Source organism: Glycine soja, chromosome 17 (genome assembly GCF_004193775.1).
Source record: "Glycine soja cultivar W05 chromosome 17, ASM419377v2, whole genome shotgun sequence".
Lineage (NCBI taxonomy): Eukaryota > Viridiplantae > Streptophyta > Magnoliopsida > Fabales > Fabaceae > Glycine > Glycine soja.
In genome coordinates this window covers 36662910-36677155 of record NC_041018.1, presented here as the reverse complement: position 1 = coordinate 36677155, position 14246 = coordinate 36662910, and the positions used below count along the sequence as shown (strand labels likewise).

At 31.2% G+C, this 14246-nt stretch overlaps 2 protein-coding genes across 2 annotated transcripts; one reads left to right on the top strand and one right to left on the bottom strand.

Moving 5' to 3' along the window:
* Positions 1 to 208: 208 nt before the first annotated feature.
* LOC114393814 (deSI-like protein At4g17486) lies at positions 209 to 3364 on the top strand. The gene is made up of 3 exons (XM_028355271.1): positions 209 to 792; positions 1351 to 1638; positions 2296 to 3364. Exons 1-3 carry the CDS (start codon positions 654 to 656, stop codon positions 2517 to 2519), a joined length of 651 nt encoding a protein of 216 aa, XP_028211072.1. The 5' UTR covers positions 209 to 653; the 3' UTR covers positions 2520 to 3364.
* Positions 3365 to 12287: 8923 nt separating this feature from the next.
* LOC114394260 lies at positions 12288 to 13956 on the bottom strand. The gene has a single exon (XM_028355938.1). The coding sequence runs from the start codon at positions 13742 to 13744 to the stop codon at positions 12722 to 12724; it is 1023 nt and encodes a 340-aa protein (XP_028211739.1). The 5' UTR covers positions 13745 to 13956; the 3' UTR covers positions 12288 to 12721.
* Between the last annotated feature and the right edge of the window lie 290 nt (positions 13957 to 14246).

The window sequence follows — 14246 nt, the reverse complement described above, 5'->3', positions numbered from 1 at the left end:
ATTTCTTTTTAATTATGTATTTTAGAAAGAAAATCCTATTAAAAATGATAAGAGAAATCTTTCACTAGAAATTAATCATGAATAAAACATGAATGTTTAACCTATTTTAATGGTTATAAAAAGGGATATCTATACTTCTCAAATGATGGAAGTAGTATACATATCTCTAAATGAGAAAATGGATTATATACAGATTGAATAAAAAGCAAATACTACTTAAAATCTTTACTCGTGATGATTACTTTCCCGAAACAATAAATAATGCATAATGGGCACCACCAAGAGAAAAGAAAAATGAATAAAAGCTAAGGCATGGAGCAAAGCACACTGCAAGATTCTCTTCTTCTCCGTGTTCCGAAAGCGAAGGGGAAAAAAACACATAGCATCAATCATATAATGAGAAGAAGAAGAAGAAGCAAGAACAATTAGGTATTTAGGATCACCAAAGCAAAATCAGAGAAAATTTCAAGGGCCACTCTCTTTTCCTTCTTCCCATTTTGCCCTTGAATTTTCTCTAGATTTTCCTCATTTCCCTCCGAACATATCATATCACACACCCATATAGCCCAAAAGCCACAACCTGCGAAATCAAAAAAGAAAAAGAAAAAGAAAACAACAACAACAACAACAACAATATCGTATTCCATTCCATAATGTTGTGTAAACTGGTTCCGGTGCCGCGCAAGAAAAAACCCGGTTTGAACCCGGTTTACCTTAACGTCTACGACCTAACCCCAATTAACGGTTACGCTTATTGGCTTGGCCTCGGAGTTTACCATTCTGGTGTTCAAGGTAACCAACCCCGTTAGTTTTTTTTTTTTTTTGGTATTTTTTTTATCTTCAATTTCCTTTGCTATTGAATGAATTGAACAAAATTTCGGTGATTGGGCATAACCAATTTGAATTCAGATCCTTGGAATTGGTTAGTTTTTATAAAGTTTAAATATTTTTAATGAAATTTAAAATGGGCCGTGTAATGTTAATTAAAAAAATAGTAGTAATATGATGACGCCATTAACGATTTTTTACCTAACTCTAATGGAATAAAATGAAATTATCTATGTTTTTTTAAATCAATTGAATGCTATATAGTTTGTTGGGTTACTTGAATTTTAATTTAATTTCAATTTTGATGTAATTATTGAAATTCTGATTGAGCTAGATTTTGAGTTGGGGAAAATACTGAAACCACACTGATGTAGATTTTGTTGTTGTTTGATATGATGTGTGTTTCATTATGTTTATTCTAATGTACTATTAGTCTAATACTATGGTGCGGTGTATTTGTTGTTGTGATGGTTTTGGTGATTGGGAACTGGTTTAGTAACTTTGATTCTTTGTTTTTTGTAGTTCATGGGGTTGAATATGGATTTGGAGCACACGAACGCGACACGACTGGGATTTTTGAAGTGGAGCCTAGACACTGTCCTGGATTCACCTTCAGGAAATCAATTTTCATTGGATCAACGGATATGGGGCCGAAGGATGTTCGCGCGTTCATGGAGAGGCTGGCTGAAGAGTATTCTGGGAACACCTACCACCTTATCCAGAAAAATTGCAACCACTTCTGCGAAGATGTTTGTGTCAGATTAACGGGAAAGTCTATTCCTCGATGGGTGAATCGGCTTGCTAGACTCGGTAAAGGATATAGGAAAGTGTGTTGTGATTAGCTGTTTTCTTGATCATGTTTATATGAGTTGATTTTTCATTCAGTTGTTTATGAGATTTGCAAGAAGCTATGACAATTGTGGTAATGGATACTTCATCATGAATTTTTTCCTATCTGAAAAAGATGATGTTTTGAAGGATCCATGTGATACCTCACCTCTAGATTCTAGAGTGACACAAACCCTCTTCATCCTCGTTCAAAATTTAAGTAATATAAGCTCTGGACTAGAGAATTTGCTTGCTTCTTTTCGCATATCAACCATGACCAAGCAATATGTAGTTATGTGGCCATGACTGTTAAAATTTGAGTGTTATAAATAAAGGATTGAATACTTGTTTGTTCAGTTGGATATAAATATGAAAATCATATATTGAATAAGAATTCTTCACCACATGCATTAGGTGACAGTTTTGCCAGTAGGTTTAATGCTTAATGCCTACAACATTTAAATCTCTGGCTGTTTTACTACACTGCAGCTGTTCCCATTTAACATGTACTTGTTATGTCATAAATGGCACATGCAAATTTCTCATGTTCCTGCGCTGCATCTTGTGATAAAGAAAAAAGAAAACAACTACCAAGCATTTCATGATTTCTAATGGTAAGTTTTGTTTCTCAATATGAAGGTTTTCTCTGCAACTGTGTTCTTCCACCTAGCCTAAATGAAACAAAGGTTCGCCAAGTTACAATAGACAGGGTTCAAGAAGGAGGAGAAAAGAAGAAAATGAGAAGCCAGTCGAGCAGGTACGAGGCTTCACCCAATCCTACATTGTCCAGTAGCCAAAGACATTGCCTTCCTCCATCTTCTGTAATTAATGCTTCTCCGTCCTCAACCTTAACCGTAAAGTAAAGCTTTGACAGGAGTCGAAGTCCAAACTCCGAAATATATATAGGCTGTTAGAATCATGTAACCAACCAAAGAGGGGTAGAGAAGCAACTTTTTCATCTGCCCTGTCTTTCTGTTCTGTTGTATGTATACCTTTAGTTGTGAGGCAATGGCAAAAAAAAAAAAATGAAATGGTTGCATTGTCTCTTCTTTTTAAGCGGTTGCTTTCTTCGGTGAACAGAAAGGGTCTTCATTTCTAGATTTTTAGTCTGAATTGAGATTTATCCATGTTACCGCTGATGTAGAGCATATATAGTAATGTGTTCAATGTGTAAGGATAGTGTTACATTTGCTGAAGCTCAAAATAATGCAAGACAGGAAATAAAAGAGAGATGGTGTGTATGAGGGCAATAAAGAGTAGTTAGCTGAACCTAATCAGGGTTCTCTTTTCAACAGTGATATGCAAATGCAAAGTACGAAATGTTAAAAGAAACAGAAAATTTGGGGATGCTGTGTTTCAGAGACCAAATTAGCTTGAAATTGAGTTAACTTTGCTTTCTGGACACTCAAATCCAAATTAGTCCTTGGACCTTCTATTATTATGCAAGGGTTTATTATTATCTTTTCACGCAGTGGAGTTGGCATGGATTTGTTGCTTGATGGTTGCTGCTGCCAATGTATTATTAAATGCAAAGCAATATTATAGGTAGAGAAAGATGCAGCTAATAGAGTTAGCTGCCACCTCAATTAGGTAGAATTTGAGAGCTGTAATTTTATAAGCATCCGTGAGGAGGATGTGTATATGTAATCTCCTTAAGTTGGTATCAGTGTGTTTATTCTTTTTTATGTTAATTAGTTGAGTAATCACAGATGAGTTGGCATGACATAAATGGCTTACCAATTGGGGCACTTTATGCCTACCCGATCATATATCATGAGTTTGGATCTTCTCACATTATATGATCATATTAGAGAAAAAAAAGAGATAATCTGTATCAGATAAGGACTTGCCATGGTTAGTTGTAGGACCCACTAATTATATTATAATGACAAAGTTATATTTCATTAGATGAGGTTGGTTATATATAAATTACTCATAGATCACACAACGGCATTCAATTCAGCTAAAGACTAAAGTTTCAGAGATATTATTTATCATGAGGTTCCCTAATTATATTTGATAAAAAAAAAATCTTTTTTCAATATAATATTTTGTTACTTGACAACATAATAAGATCCAAATCCATATATTATCACGATCAGTCCTCCCTCTAACCAGTAATCCTCTCATTTGGATGTTGTCTCCTCTCTCCAACTATAAAGTACTTTGCTTATTTTTTTTATTGGTGGAGATAAGATGAAGTTTAATGAATCTAAAAGGAACAAAGTGAAATAGAACATAATGGAATGCAAACCTTTATTCCATTGTTCAGATACGTTATGATCACAAATTTAAAAAACAGATCGTAACTATGATTTTGGCCATAACGTTAAAGTTTTTGAAGTGTGATTGCATTGACTATATTTGTCAACCATCTTCCATGATATACAAAAGTGCAACGAAATCGTAGCTGCAATTGTAATTTAAAATCTTGATTACGATATAATAGAACAAAATTCATGTTCAATCTCATTCCCCCAAATTGGAGGGAAATAAAATAATAGAGAAATAATTCGACCATAAGGAGAAAAAATCATCTCAACTCTTCCAATAACAAAAATTGAAAATCCTCAGGTAGTCTCACTATTGAAGTAGATAACATTAGCATGTGTCTCCCTCCATCCACACACTCTTTCCTTTGCTCCGTTGTATTTTGGCCTGTGGCAGTAGTGTAAAGGATAAGGCACCACATTATTATTTGCTTTCCCATGCTTGCTTTGGACATGCATGATGCTAAACTTCGCGTGAAAGCATAACAACCAACAAGCCTTTTTTCTTTCTTTTTTGATTTTGAAATTATGTCCTCACATGTCGCACCTTCCGCGTTCTTTTCTTATTCATTACTTTGTAACTGTTTTGGAGTAAGAATCCAACAATGGAGAACTATTACATTATCAATATATAACGAGTGGGACTATTGTTGAATTTAATTTTTTTATTAAATTAGATCGAGATGATTGTAAACTATTGAGAAGATTTTTTTTCCAAATTAGTCTCAAAACATCAACTAGAGTTTTCACGTTTTCTAAATCATTTGCAATTCTTTTTTATAACGTTATGTTTGTTTCATATCAAATTATTATTATGGTTAGATAAAGAGGTTCAAGTTCATAGACTGATCCGTGGGACTGAGGTCCATGTGGGTCACGGATTACATTTTTTTAAGAAATCATGATTATGTTGTCCCGCATAATCTGTGGACGGTGCGAGTTTGGATCACGGGATCCGTAGGTAAGTCCACAAATCTGCAACCACCCGTCAAGTCCAATCCAAACTCAATTAATCCTAAAAGTTTAATTTAAAATTTCTTTGTATTTATGTTGAAAATTTATTTGATTGTGTTAAAAATTTTATAATGGATTATTTGTTAGATTTATTAAGACTTTTTAAAAATATATATAATTGAGAGTAATTGATAATTTTTTTTTAAAAAAAATATTTATTTTAAAATTGTAGTTTTTTTTTAAATTAAGCTCGTAAGGTCCACGAGACACGAGACACGGATGGACCAATATATTAAGTGCGAGTAAGAGTTATACTTAATGTTGTTTGGTCAAATAGAGAAATATTTTCCTTTTCACTTATACTTAAATTTATTATGGTTTGGCATGCATAAAAACTAATGATCTGGAACTTAAAATCGAGTTAAAAAAATCAAATCATGATTTTGTGAAACACCTTTGTAAATAAAACTTAATTTATCAAATATTATATAGGCTGATTCAAGTGAAAATTGAGTTTGAATGCTTCAAACAAAATTTTGAATTTCAGTCGTGAAGAAAAAAGGAAGTTGAAAAAAAAAGGATTCAATATATAAAGGTGACAATTTTTTTAAAAAAAAATTACTTTATCGATAAAATGAATAAATTCTTCATATTTTACACAATATATAAAGGCTTCAGTAACATGCATTATTATTAGTAATAATAATAACTCAATTCCATTGCAAACGATATACCAAACAAAAAAATAATTTATTATAATTTAAGGTTTAAGTCTAATTTAATCTTATGAGTTAACAAATGAGGAGGAGATTTCCAAATAATTTAAGAAGTTCTAGAATAACAATTAGTACCAAAAACTTAGCTCATGAGATAAAAAATTACTCTCTACTTATATTATTTTAGTCATATCATTATATCACTCACACACAAAAAAAAAAAAAATCACTGTATCATTATCATGAGATCTCCAACAGTTTACATTCACAATGTATAAGATAAACTTCATGATACGGTACATGTACTAAGATGTATAGTTCTTATCGCTCAAGACACAGAAAGTAAAGGGTCCAATGTTCAAGTACCAAAAAAAAGGGTCCTATGTTTCGGTAGCTAGGGTGTACAATTTCTTAGCAAAAAGAGTGTTTTATTTTTAATGTTCAGGTTGATGCTGAGTGGTACTTGTCGACCACGCATGTGTTACTTATCCCATTTGCCGACAATCAAATCAAATAATAAAAATAGATTTTTTTCTAGTTTACATTGTCGTTTTAAAATATAATGTCAATAATTTTTTATAAAAAAAGGTATGGTAGTACTTTTTTCAGAAATTATTGGAAGTTATTGACTCATTTGCTTTGTGCATCCCCAGTTGAGGTTGTAAGTGTAAAGCAACCGAAATAGCCCATTGTTTTGGAACACGAAATGGTTCTATGAAGGTTTTGCAATTCTGCTGCTAATCAAAAGAGACACCTTTCAACTTAATATCATTATTACTGGTGGAGAGAGGCATCCTGTGCCTCTTTACCTATTTTAATTAAAAATAAAAAAGAAAAAGAAAAGAAATTAGAATTAAGAAAACCTAATAACATGAAAGTAGTAGGTAATTATTAGAAGAGAAGTAATAAAAATTTTAAAATTGATAAAAGGTAAAATAGTGTAATGAAATGTGTATACTAAATAAAAGTATTTTCTTTATTATTAGTATAGATTATATTAGAAATGTCAACAACTTTGTAGATTTAGATTTAGAAGCTTTCAACTCTAACTATTACTATAGCGGATATCTATCATGGTTAGGTGCCTAGAAGAGCCGAATAAATGTATGACACTCTTGGTTAGGCTCTCAACTATCATGGTCAAGTACCTAGAAGAGACAAACAAATATTCGACAATCTTGATTAGACACTCAGTCGTCATTAATACACGACATACTGAACAAGGTAGGGAGGCACCATTTGCCCTAAAATAGGCAACATGTCAGAGATCTATGGATAATCAAGGTTTAAGCAACCTAAGCCTTGATTAGAGGTAAATTACCTAGATGGTAATTTATCCACAAAGGTTCACGGTTCAAGGCCCATAAACGTTTATATAAATAAAGGTTAACCCTCAAATCTTTAGCCATTCTTTTTATCCTTAAGACAAATTGTTCACGGTTGAAATCTTAATTGAGTGTTGAAGTATCTTTTGTAGAACTCTCCTTTTCAACTTGTGCGTTAAAATGAAGATGTGAGCGCGTAGATTAGAGATAGGAGATTCCTTAAATTTGGAAAGAGGCTCCTGACAAAAATTAACAAGATCAATTATATAATACCTTATCTCAAAGGTGAAGTACCTCTAGGTGTGGAGTGATCTATGCTATGACATTGTTCATGTAAATTTTTTCATTCATAAGAATTAAACTTGATATTAATTATAGGTTTATAACAATTCCCATATATAGTCAACCGATTGAACTAAATCTCATAATAAATTATTCGTGTAGATACTCTTAAGTTTAAGTAAGTGTTTAGAAAAATAATAATTAATTTATATGAAAAAAACATAATTGATGAAGTGATTGTGGTGTATTTATAGGAGAATAAACACCACGTGTTTGGTGATTAATTTACCATTGTTACTCTACCGTGTCTCCTATAAAAAATGGTTGAAATTGCTAATCACATTAGATATTCTTTATACAATGTCCACACTTGTGTTAAGAATCCAAATAAGTTTTTATGATTTTTTTTCTCAATTATATGATTTTTTTAATGAGATCTTCGTAATTTTTTAGATAAAAAAAATAATTATTCAGCTTACTATATTACGGATCATAACTAAGATTCTTTATTTATTCACACTATTAAGATCTTGATTATGTTGAAGGATACTAATTAAAGTATATTCATTAAATTCATATAATATCAATTTAGTAATCTAACATATTCATTTAATTGCATTAATATTACTTAAATATAACTCATTAAGTATAAATAGATAATATAACTGTTATTAAAATATGAATTCATATTAGATAAAAAAAAAATATAAATTGCAAACACAGATAATTCAATAAAGTGGTCAGCTCTATAACCAGAATTATTTGAATGAGACTTATCCAGAACAAAAATCGTGCGAGTGCAAGGTATACTTTAGAAACAAACAAGGAGAGAGACTATAAATTTCCTCTATTTAAGTATAGTTTTATTTTTCTTTTTCAAATAATAAAGCACTCAGTTAAAATATTTGAAATTTGTATTGAATGTATAAATTAATTATTTTATAAAGAAGTTGTAAATTTTTTTAAGAGTTTAATAGTCATGTATTAAAATGATTGTATTATAAAATAATTTTATATTATCATTTAATCTTAAATCATTATTAACATGATTTCTTAAAATAATTATCATAAAATTCAATAAATTTATCATGATTATTGAACATGTTGTAAAAATTTTTACATTTTGGTTGCGTAGCTATCTTTCATCTTTTAAAATAAAAATCATTCCTACAAAATTAAAAAAAAAAATCTAAACATCATTTTTTTTCAGTAATAGCACATTGAATCATCAACCAATATTTATCAACCAACCTTTTACCAGATGCCAAGCTAAATCATTTGTCTATGAATTTGCTGCGTGTAAACAAACGAAAAGTTACATCAATAAATATTTAAATATATCTTAATTTTATGCTTAACCACTGATTATGTGTTTTTTTATATATAAATATGACTAATATTCAGCTTTTTATCTGATTTAATGGCGTTTCGTCAAGCCAACTCTTTTTAACATAATATTTAAAAATTTCTCCCCCGCTGCTAGTGAAATGATAATGTAGATGTTACATGTCTCCTTTGATTCAATCTTTTTCTTCAATAATATAGATGTTTCGTATTGCTAAGGGGTACGAAGCCTATGAAAAATTACATCATATAATATATAATTTTTTGCTCTAAAATTGCATTACATAATTAGATAGTGATTTTGTAAAGACAACTTTCAACCTTTTTTTTTTTTAATTTTGTTGGGAATTGAACGATATGACATGTTAAAGTAGTCCACGATACAGCTCCCTCGAAATTACATTCATTGATAATAAAAAAAATAACATGGCGAACAATAGAAAATTCTAATTCACTGTTTTTTATTCTACAATCATCCTTAATTTAATTAAATTTAGGGTAAGTTATCTTTCCAGTCTTTGAAAGTGTTAAGTATTGTGTTAAAACTAAAAAAATTCAAAACAAGTCTATAAAATTATCATCCATCCATCTTATTAGTCTAGTTAAATATAATGTGTGATTTAAATGATAATATTAACATAGTTTAGAGACTAAAAAAAACAAATTAAAAAAAACTAATAATTTTAGAATAAATTATATTCGTAATCTAATTCATGTGTTTTTCTCAAATAGTATTCACACTCCTTTTTTTTATATTAATTTTACTCTCAATTTTTTAACGTCATTAATTAACGTCAATTAAAACATGTGACTTACACTAGCACCTCCTACGTTTTTTCAAATTACACCCGGTACTAGTCCCTTCTTTTACATTACTTTTACCCTACTTTTGTTAACGTCGTTAAATAAGGTTAATTGAAATATCTGAGTAGACAAAATTGCACTAACATCTTTATTACATACTCAATAACAAAATAACAATCTAATTGGACATTTCTTAAGATAATAATAATTTTTTTTTTAATATTTGATTCTTACTTCATTGTTACTAGTACTTGAAGAAGATGAAGCTCTTTGATTGAGACATTATATCAAACACCTAACCATCAAAAATAAATATTTGAAAGAAATGAGTTAAAAACATAAATGCAGGAGCAAAACACTAAAATTTAAAGTAAAAAAACATATTCAATCAATAGACATTATCGAGAACACGTCCAATAAAAACACAACAATTAAACGACCCAACACACACAAAAAATTGCACTAAAAAAAGAAGGATGTTAACACATGCATATTAACAAGGTGGGTTCCCTTCCAACAAAAGACGAGTTTAGGCCCAATTAGAGAAAAAAGGAAGAGTGTTAAAATCTCTTCAGGTTAAAAATGATGTCATTGTATGAAGTTAAGAAGAATAAGAAGTGAGTATTTTAGATATAAATTTTTATTAAAAGTCACGTGACATCATGTGTCTACTTTTTTATTAAATTATTAAATAATATTTAATATGAGTTAAATAATTAAATGTTTTTTTTGTAGGGTGAAAAAAAAAGAGAGGTATGAGATACAATTTGAAAAAAAAAAGACAATGGTGTGCATGTGAGAATAATTTACTCATAATTTTAAAAATTTATTATGAATTTCCTAATTTTTAGAATTCAAAATTTCAAATTAATAACCCTTAAATCTTTCAGAAACCGAAAAGTAATTTAATCTTTAATTTATCAGGGCATGTAATAAAAGGAATTATTTAATACAGTTTTCTCATTGACTTAGTAAAAAAATTCATCGTCAACCAAAGTCGTTTGCCAAGATGCAATTTCATTACTTTTCTTTTTGTTTTTTTCTTTTGTACCTTATTTATATATATATATATATATATATATATATATATATATATATATATATATTCTTTTTTCTGTTCTTTGATGTTTGTTAAAAAAAAGGAAAATAAATCAATTGAATACATGTGATTAATATTTTAAAATTTATATTGAATCATTCAAATATTATTTAAATTTAATTATTGACGGACATAATTTTTAATCAGACTTTATTTATTTTTGACTAAATCCTGAATTAATCAAATTTCAAATTAATTAAAGTTTTTTTTTTATGAATAAGAAGATTAGAAGAAAAAAAACTAAAAACAAAATCCATAATTGAGAAATAAAATCATGTGGCCCACTGCCAGTAAGGTACAAACAACCGACCCTATAGACAACGCAGATATCAACTGCACATTGCCTCTTGGGCCACTTCCTTTCCTTCAGCTGTTTCCTACCAAGCACTGTCTTTTTGTTCCCCTCTGTTCCACAGGGTCTTCAAAATTATCATGTTGATTTTTTTTTTCACCCAGCTAAACCTTTTTTTTGGAAGTTACATTACATAATTTATATCATTTCTTTTTCAAAGAGTTAATACAATTTTATAGCCTGTTTGATATTTGAAATAAGGAATCACTTTTGAGATGTGAAAGTTATAACTATTAGCTTCTTAAAATCAGATATAAAATATGAAACGAAACACATTAGTAATCTTTAAGAAACACCTTGAGTAACTTTTTTTTTTCTTTAGCAAGAAGTTTCTCCCATCAAATGTAGAGCCTAATCTTCTATGAAAATACGAAATGCAAAGGGTCAATGAACTCATCCTAACTAGATTTTCTCCATTCAATTGAACCTCCAATCTCTTGCTTGAGGGACAAGAACCCTAATCACTCATGCCAACCTAAATTGATCAACCTTGTGTTATATTGATTCTTAATATACACAAATTGATTTGCAAAACTGTTAACTTACCAATTATTTGGACAAAATTATTTTTACGATCCTTTAACTTTATTTAGTCTTCTACTTTTTTATCCTTTTTTTAATTTAGACCGAAATACAACTAAAAAAAAATTAGAAAACCATGCACTAATAATTTTACCATAAATCTATTCCACTTGTCGAAAGTTATAAATAATTTTATTTAAAAAAGCTAATCTAAATTATGGTAAACTTTTAAACACTAAAATAATACTATAAAATACTACTATTACATTTAGATACTAAACTATTCATATACTGATAAAAAAAACACTAAACTATTTATATTAACTCTTAGGAAAAAGTACAATATTTTTTCTGTGCCGTGAACTAAATATTAACCATTGGATTGAATTGAAAATAATTGATACTTGCTTGGAACGGGTCAACCAAATTGGCCGTTAGTACCGGCCACTTTAGGCAACAAGCTGCTGAGCTGCCAAATGCAAATGCACCAAAGAAAAAAGGAAAGAAAATGTCCTAACTCACATGCCGACATTTGGTCGAACATTTGGCGTGCACAACACGAGTAAAAAGTTCCAATCACACACGCCCTGACAATAACAACAACAGTGCCAATAACAACTTTCTTATAGCAAATTTCCTTTCAGCAATTCCACCAACAGCAAACTGAACATTATAAAAAAAAAATTACATTGCAAATTCCACAAGCCCCTTTCTCTACCGCTACTACAAATTTTCCCCTCAAAGAAGTTAAAACAAATCTGTTAGATCTATATTAATTATACAAATCCATTGACAGATTCTCATTCGCTTTCTTTATATTCACCAAACAAATGTGTTAGTGTACAAAGAAAAACCTATATCCTAAATTCCAACTTCTAACTATTACTTAGTTGTAATTAATCAAACTTAAAACACATTCAAATTTGAAGTGTGAAATCTCCATCTAACAGTTTAATTCCGATCTTCATTCAAAAAGTTCCGGAGTCATTGATTTGTTTCTCTTACATTCTAGCATCACAAGAACATTTTTGGGTGTCTAAGCTAGATATCCTCTTCTCCACAATCATAAATCCATTCAAGGGACTAACGTTGTTAATAAGGAGTTTCAATTGACTTCTCTTAACAGATGTGTTATTCCATGTACATCGTGATCTTTTGACTTCTCTCGACAAACAGGCTTCCATACATGCAAATATTCAAGCATTACAAGAACTTGAATTCAATTGGTTTTGGGTAAATTAAACTATCTTTTGCCCTAATTAAAGACTAAACTCTTAGAGTATTAAGAACATATACTTTTCTATACACATGGAAATCTAAATTCATTCTTTCTCCCCCTAAACTTTTACTCTAAAGGAAAACAAATAAACAAAAAATTTAACCACCCAAATTAGTGTTCACCTTCTCCAAGCATAAACCACCAAAGAAAACCCAAGAGGAACCACCAACTCATTCTCCTCCACACTGGACCATTCCATAACCGAAGAACTTCCCCCAAAAGATCCACCAGAAGTAGAAGACACCGACAAAGACGAAGAAGACCAACTCTTGCCATTCCTCCACTCCCCACCACTCCCCATACTCCACTGTTGCTCCTCCTCTTTCCCACCACCACTACCTCGTACCTCGTCCTCCTCGAACTTAAACATGAAAACCGCGTGACCCTCGATACCATTATTATTACTATTGTTGTTGTTACTACTACGATGATTAACAATATCCTTATCCTTCTCAAAAAGCCAATCGTGCACGTCCCACGAGATCTGCACGTGCACCCCGTCGATCTCCACACGCTCGCTCCCTCTGAACTTCCACTTCAGCCTCGCCACTTCAAGAACCTTCTCTCCATCCACACTGAACAACAACCTCGAACTATTCTCGTTCTCGTACCCGTATCCGCCACAGTTGTAAACGTCGCAATCTATTTCGATTTCCCTAACCTTACCTCCGAGTTTCGCTTTGGTTTGGTACACCCGGCTGCGGTGTGGCGCCACGTGGACGTTGTCCCGCTTCAGGACGAGTAATTGGTTTGTTTTGCTGGGCTTCTTGGCCTTACTACTCCTGGGGGATAAGTCCCCAATGAGTAGGCTGAGGCCATGTTCTACCTCGATGGCGAGGTAGAATCTAGAGCGAGGTTCGAGTCCAGACTCGAACCTCGCGTTGGAGAGGTTCCAGAGGAAGACCGTATTGTGAGAAAGCTTCTTGGACCCGTTTTTCTTCCATGGCTTGAGGAGGAGGTGGAAGGAGGAACGGTTGTGGAGGTTCACGTGGAGGGAGCGGCCTAGCAGGGAGCGCGACCATGTCAGTGAAACGGTGCCGTATTCGGTGTGGTAGATGTAGGTGGTGAGGTTTGTGGGATCGTGGTTGGTACGTTGTGAAGCTCTGAAGCATGAAGAGAAGGGGGAAGAGAGGAAGAACATTTGACTGCAAGTGTGGTTTTGGTTTTGCTATTATTAAGGTTTTTACGTTGTTTTTTTATTTTGGGTTTGGTGTGAGGTTTTTGAAGATTTGGGGTTTGAACTTCGAATTGTGAGGTTGTAGTATGAATGAGAATTTTAAAGTGGAGGGTTGGAGACTTGGAGATGCTTTTGTAAGGGGACGTTGGGGGAAGGGGGTTATGTGAGAGAAGAATCTTAGCAATATATTCTACCAGTCTCTGATTGTATATGACTATATATTGATTTTTATTTTTATTTTAGAAAAAAAATTGTTTGTGTTTCTTTTTATAATTTTATAGGATTTATTAAATTATTATTTTTTTACTAAAATAAATTGATTTCTTAATTTGCTTGCCGTATTAGTTAACAGATTTAATGTTATTGAATAGATTAACTAACTTTCGTAATTCTTGTAAATTAGTTAAAAACTAATGTAAAATTAATGTACAATTTAATATTTTCTTTTCATATATTTTTTTATTAG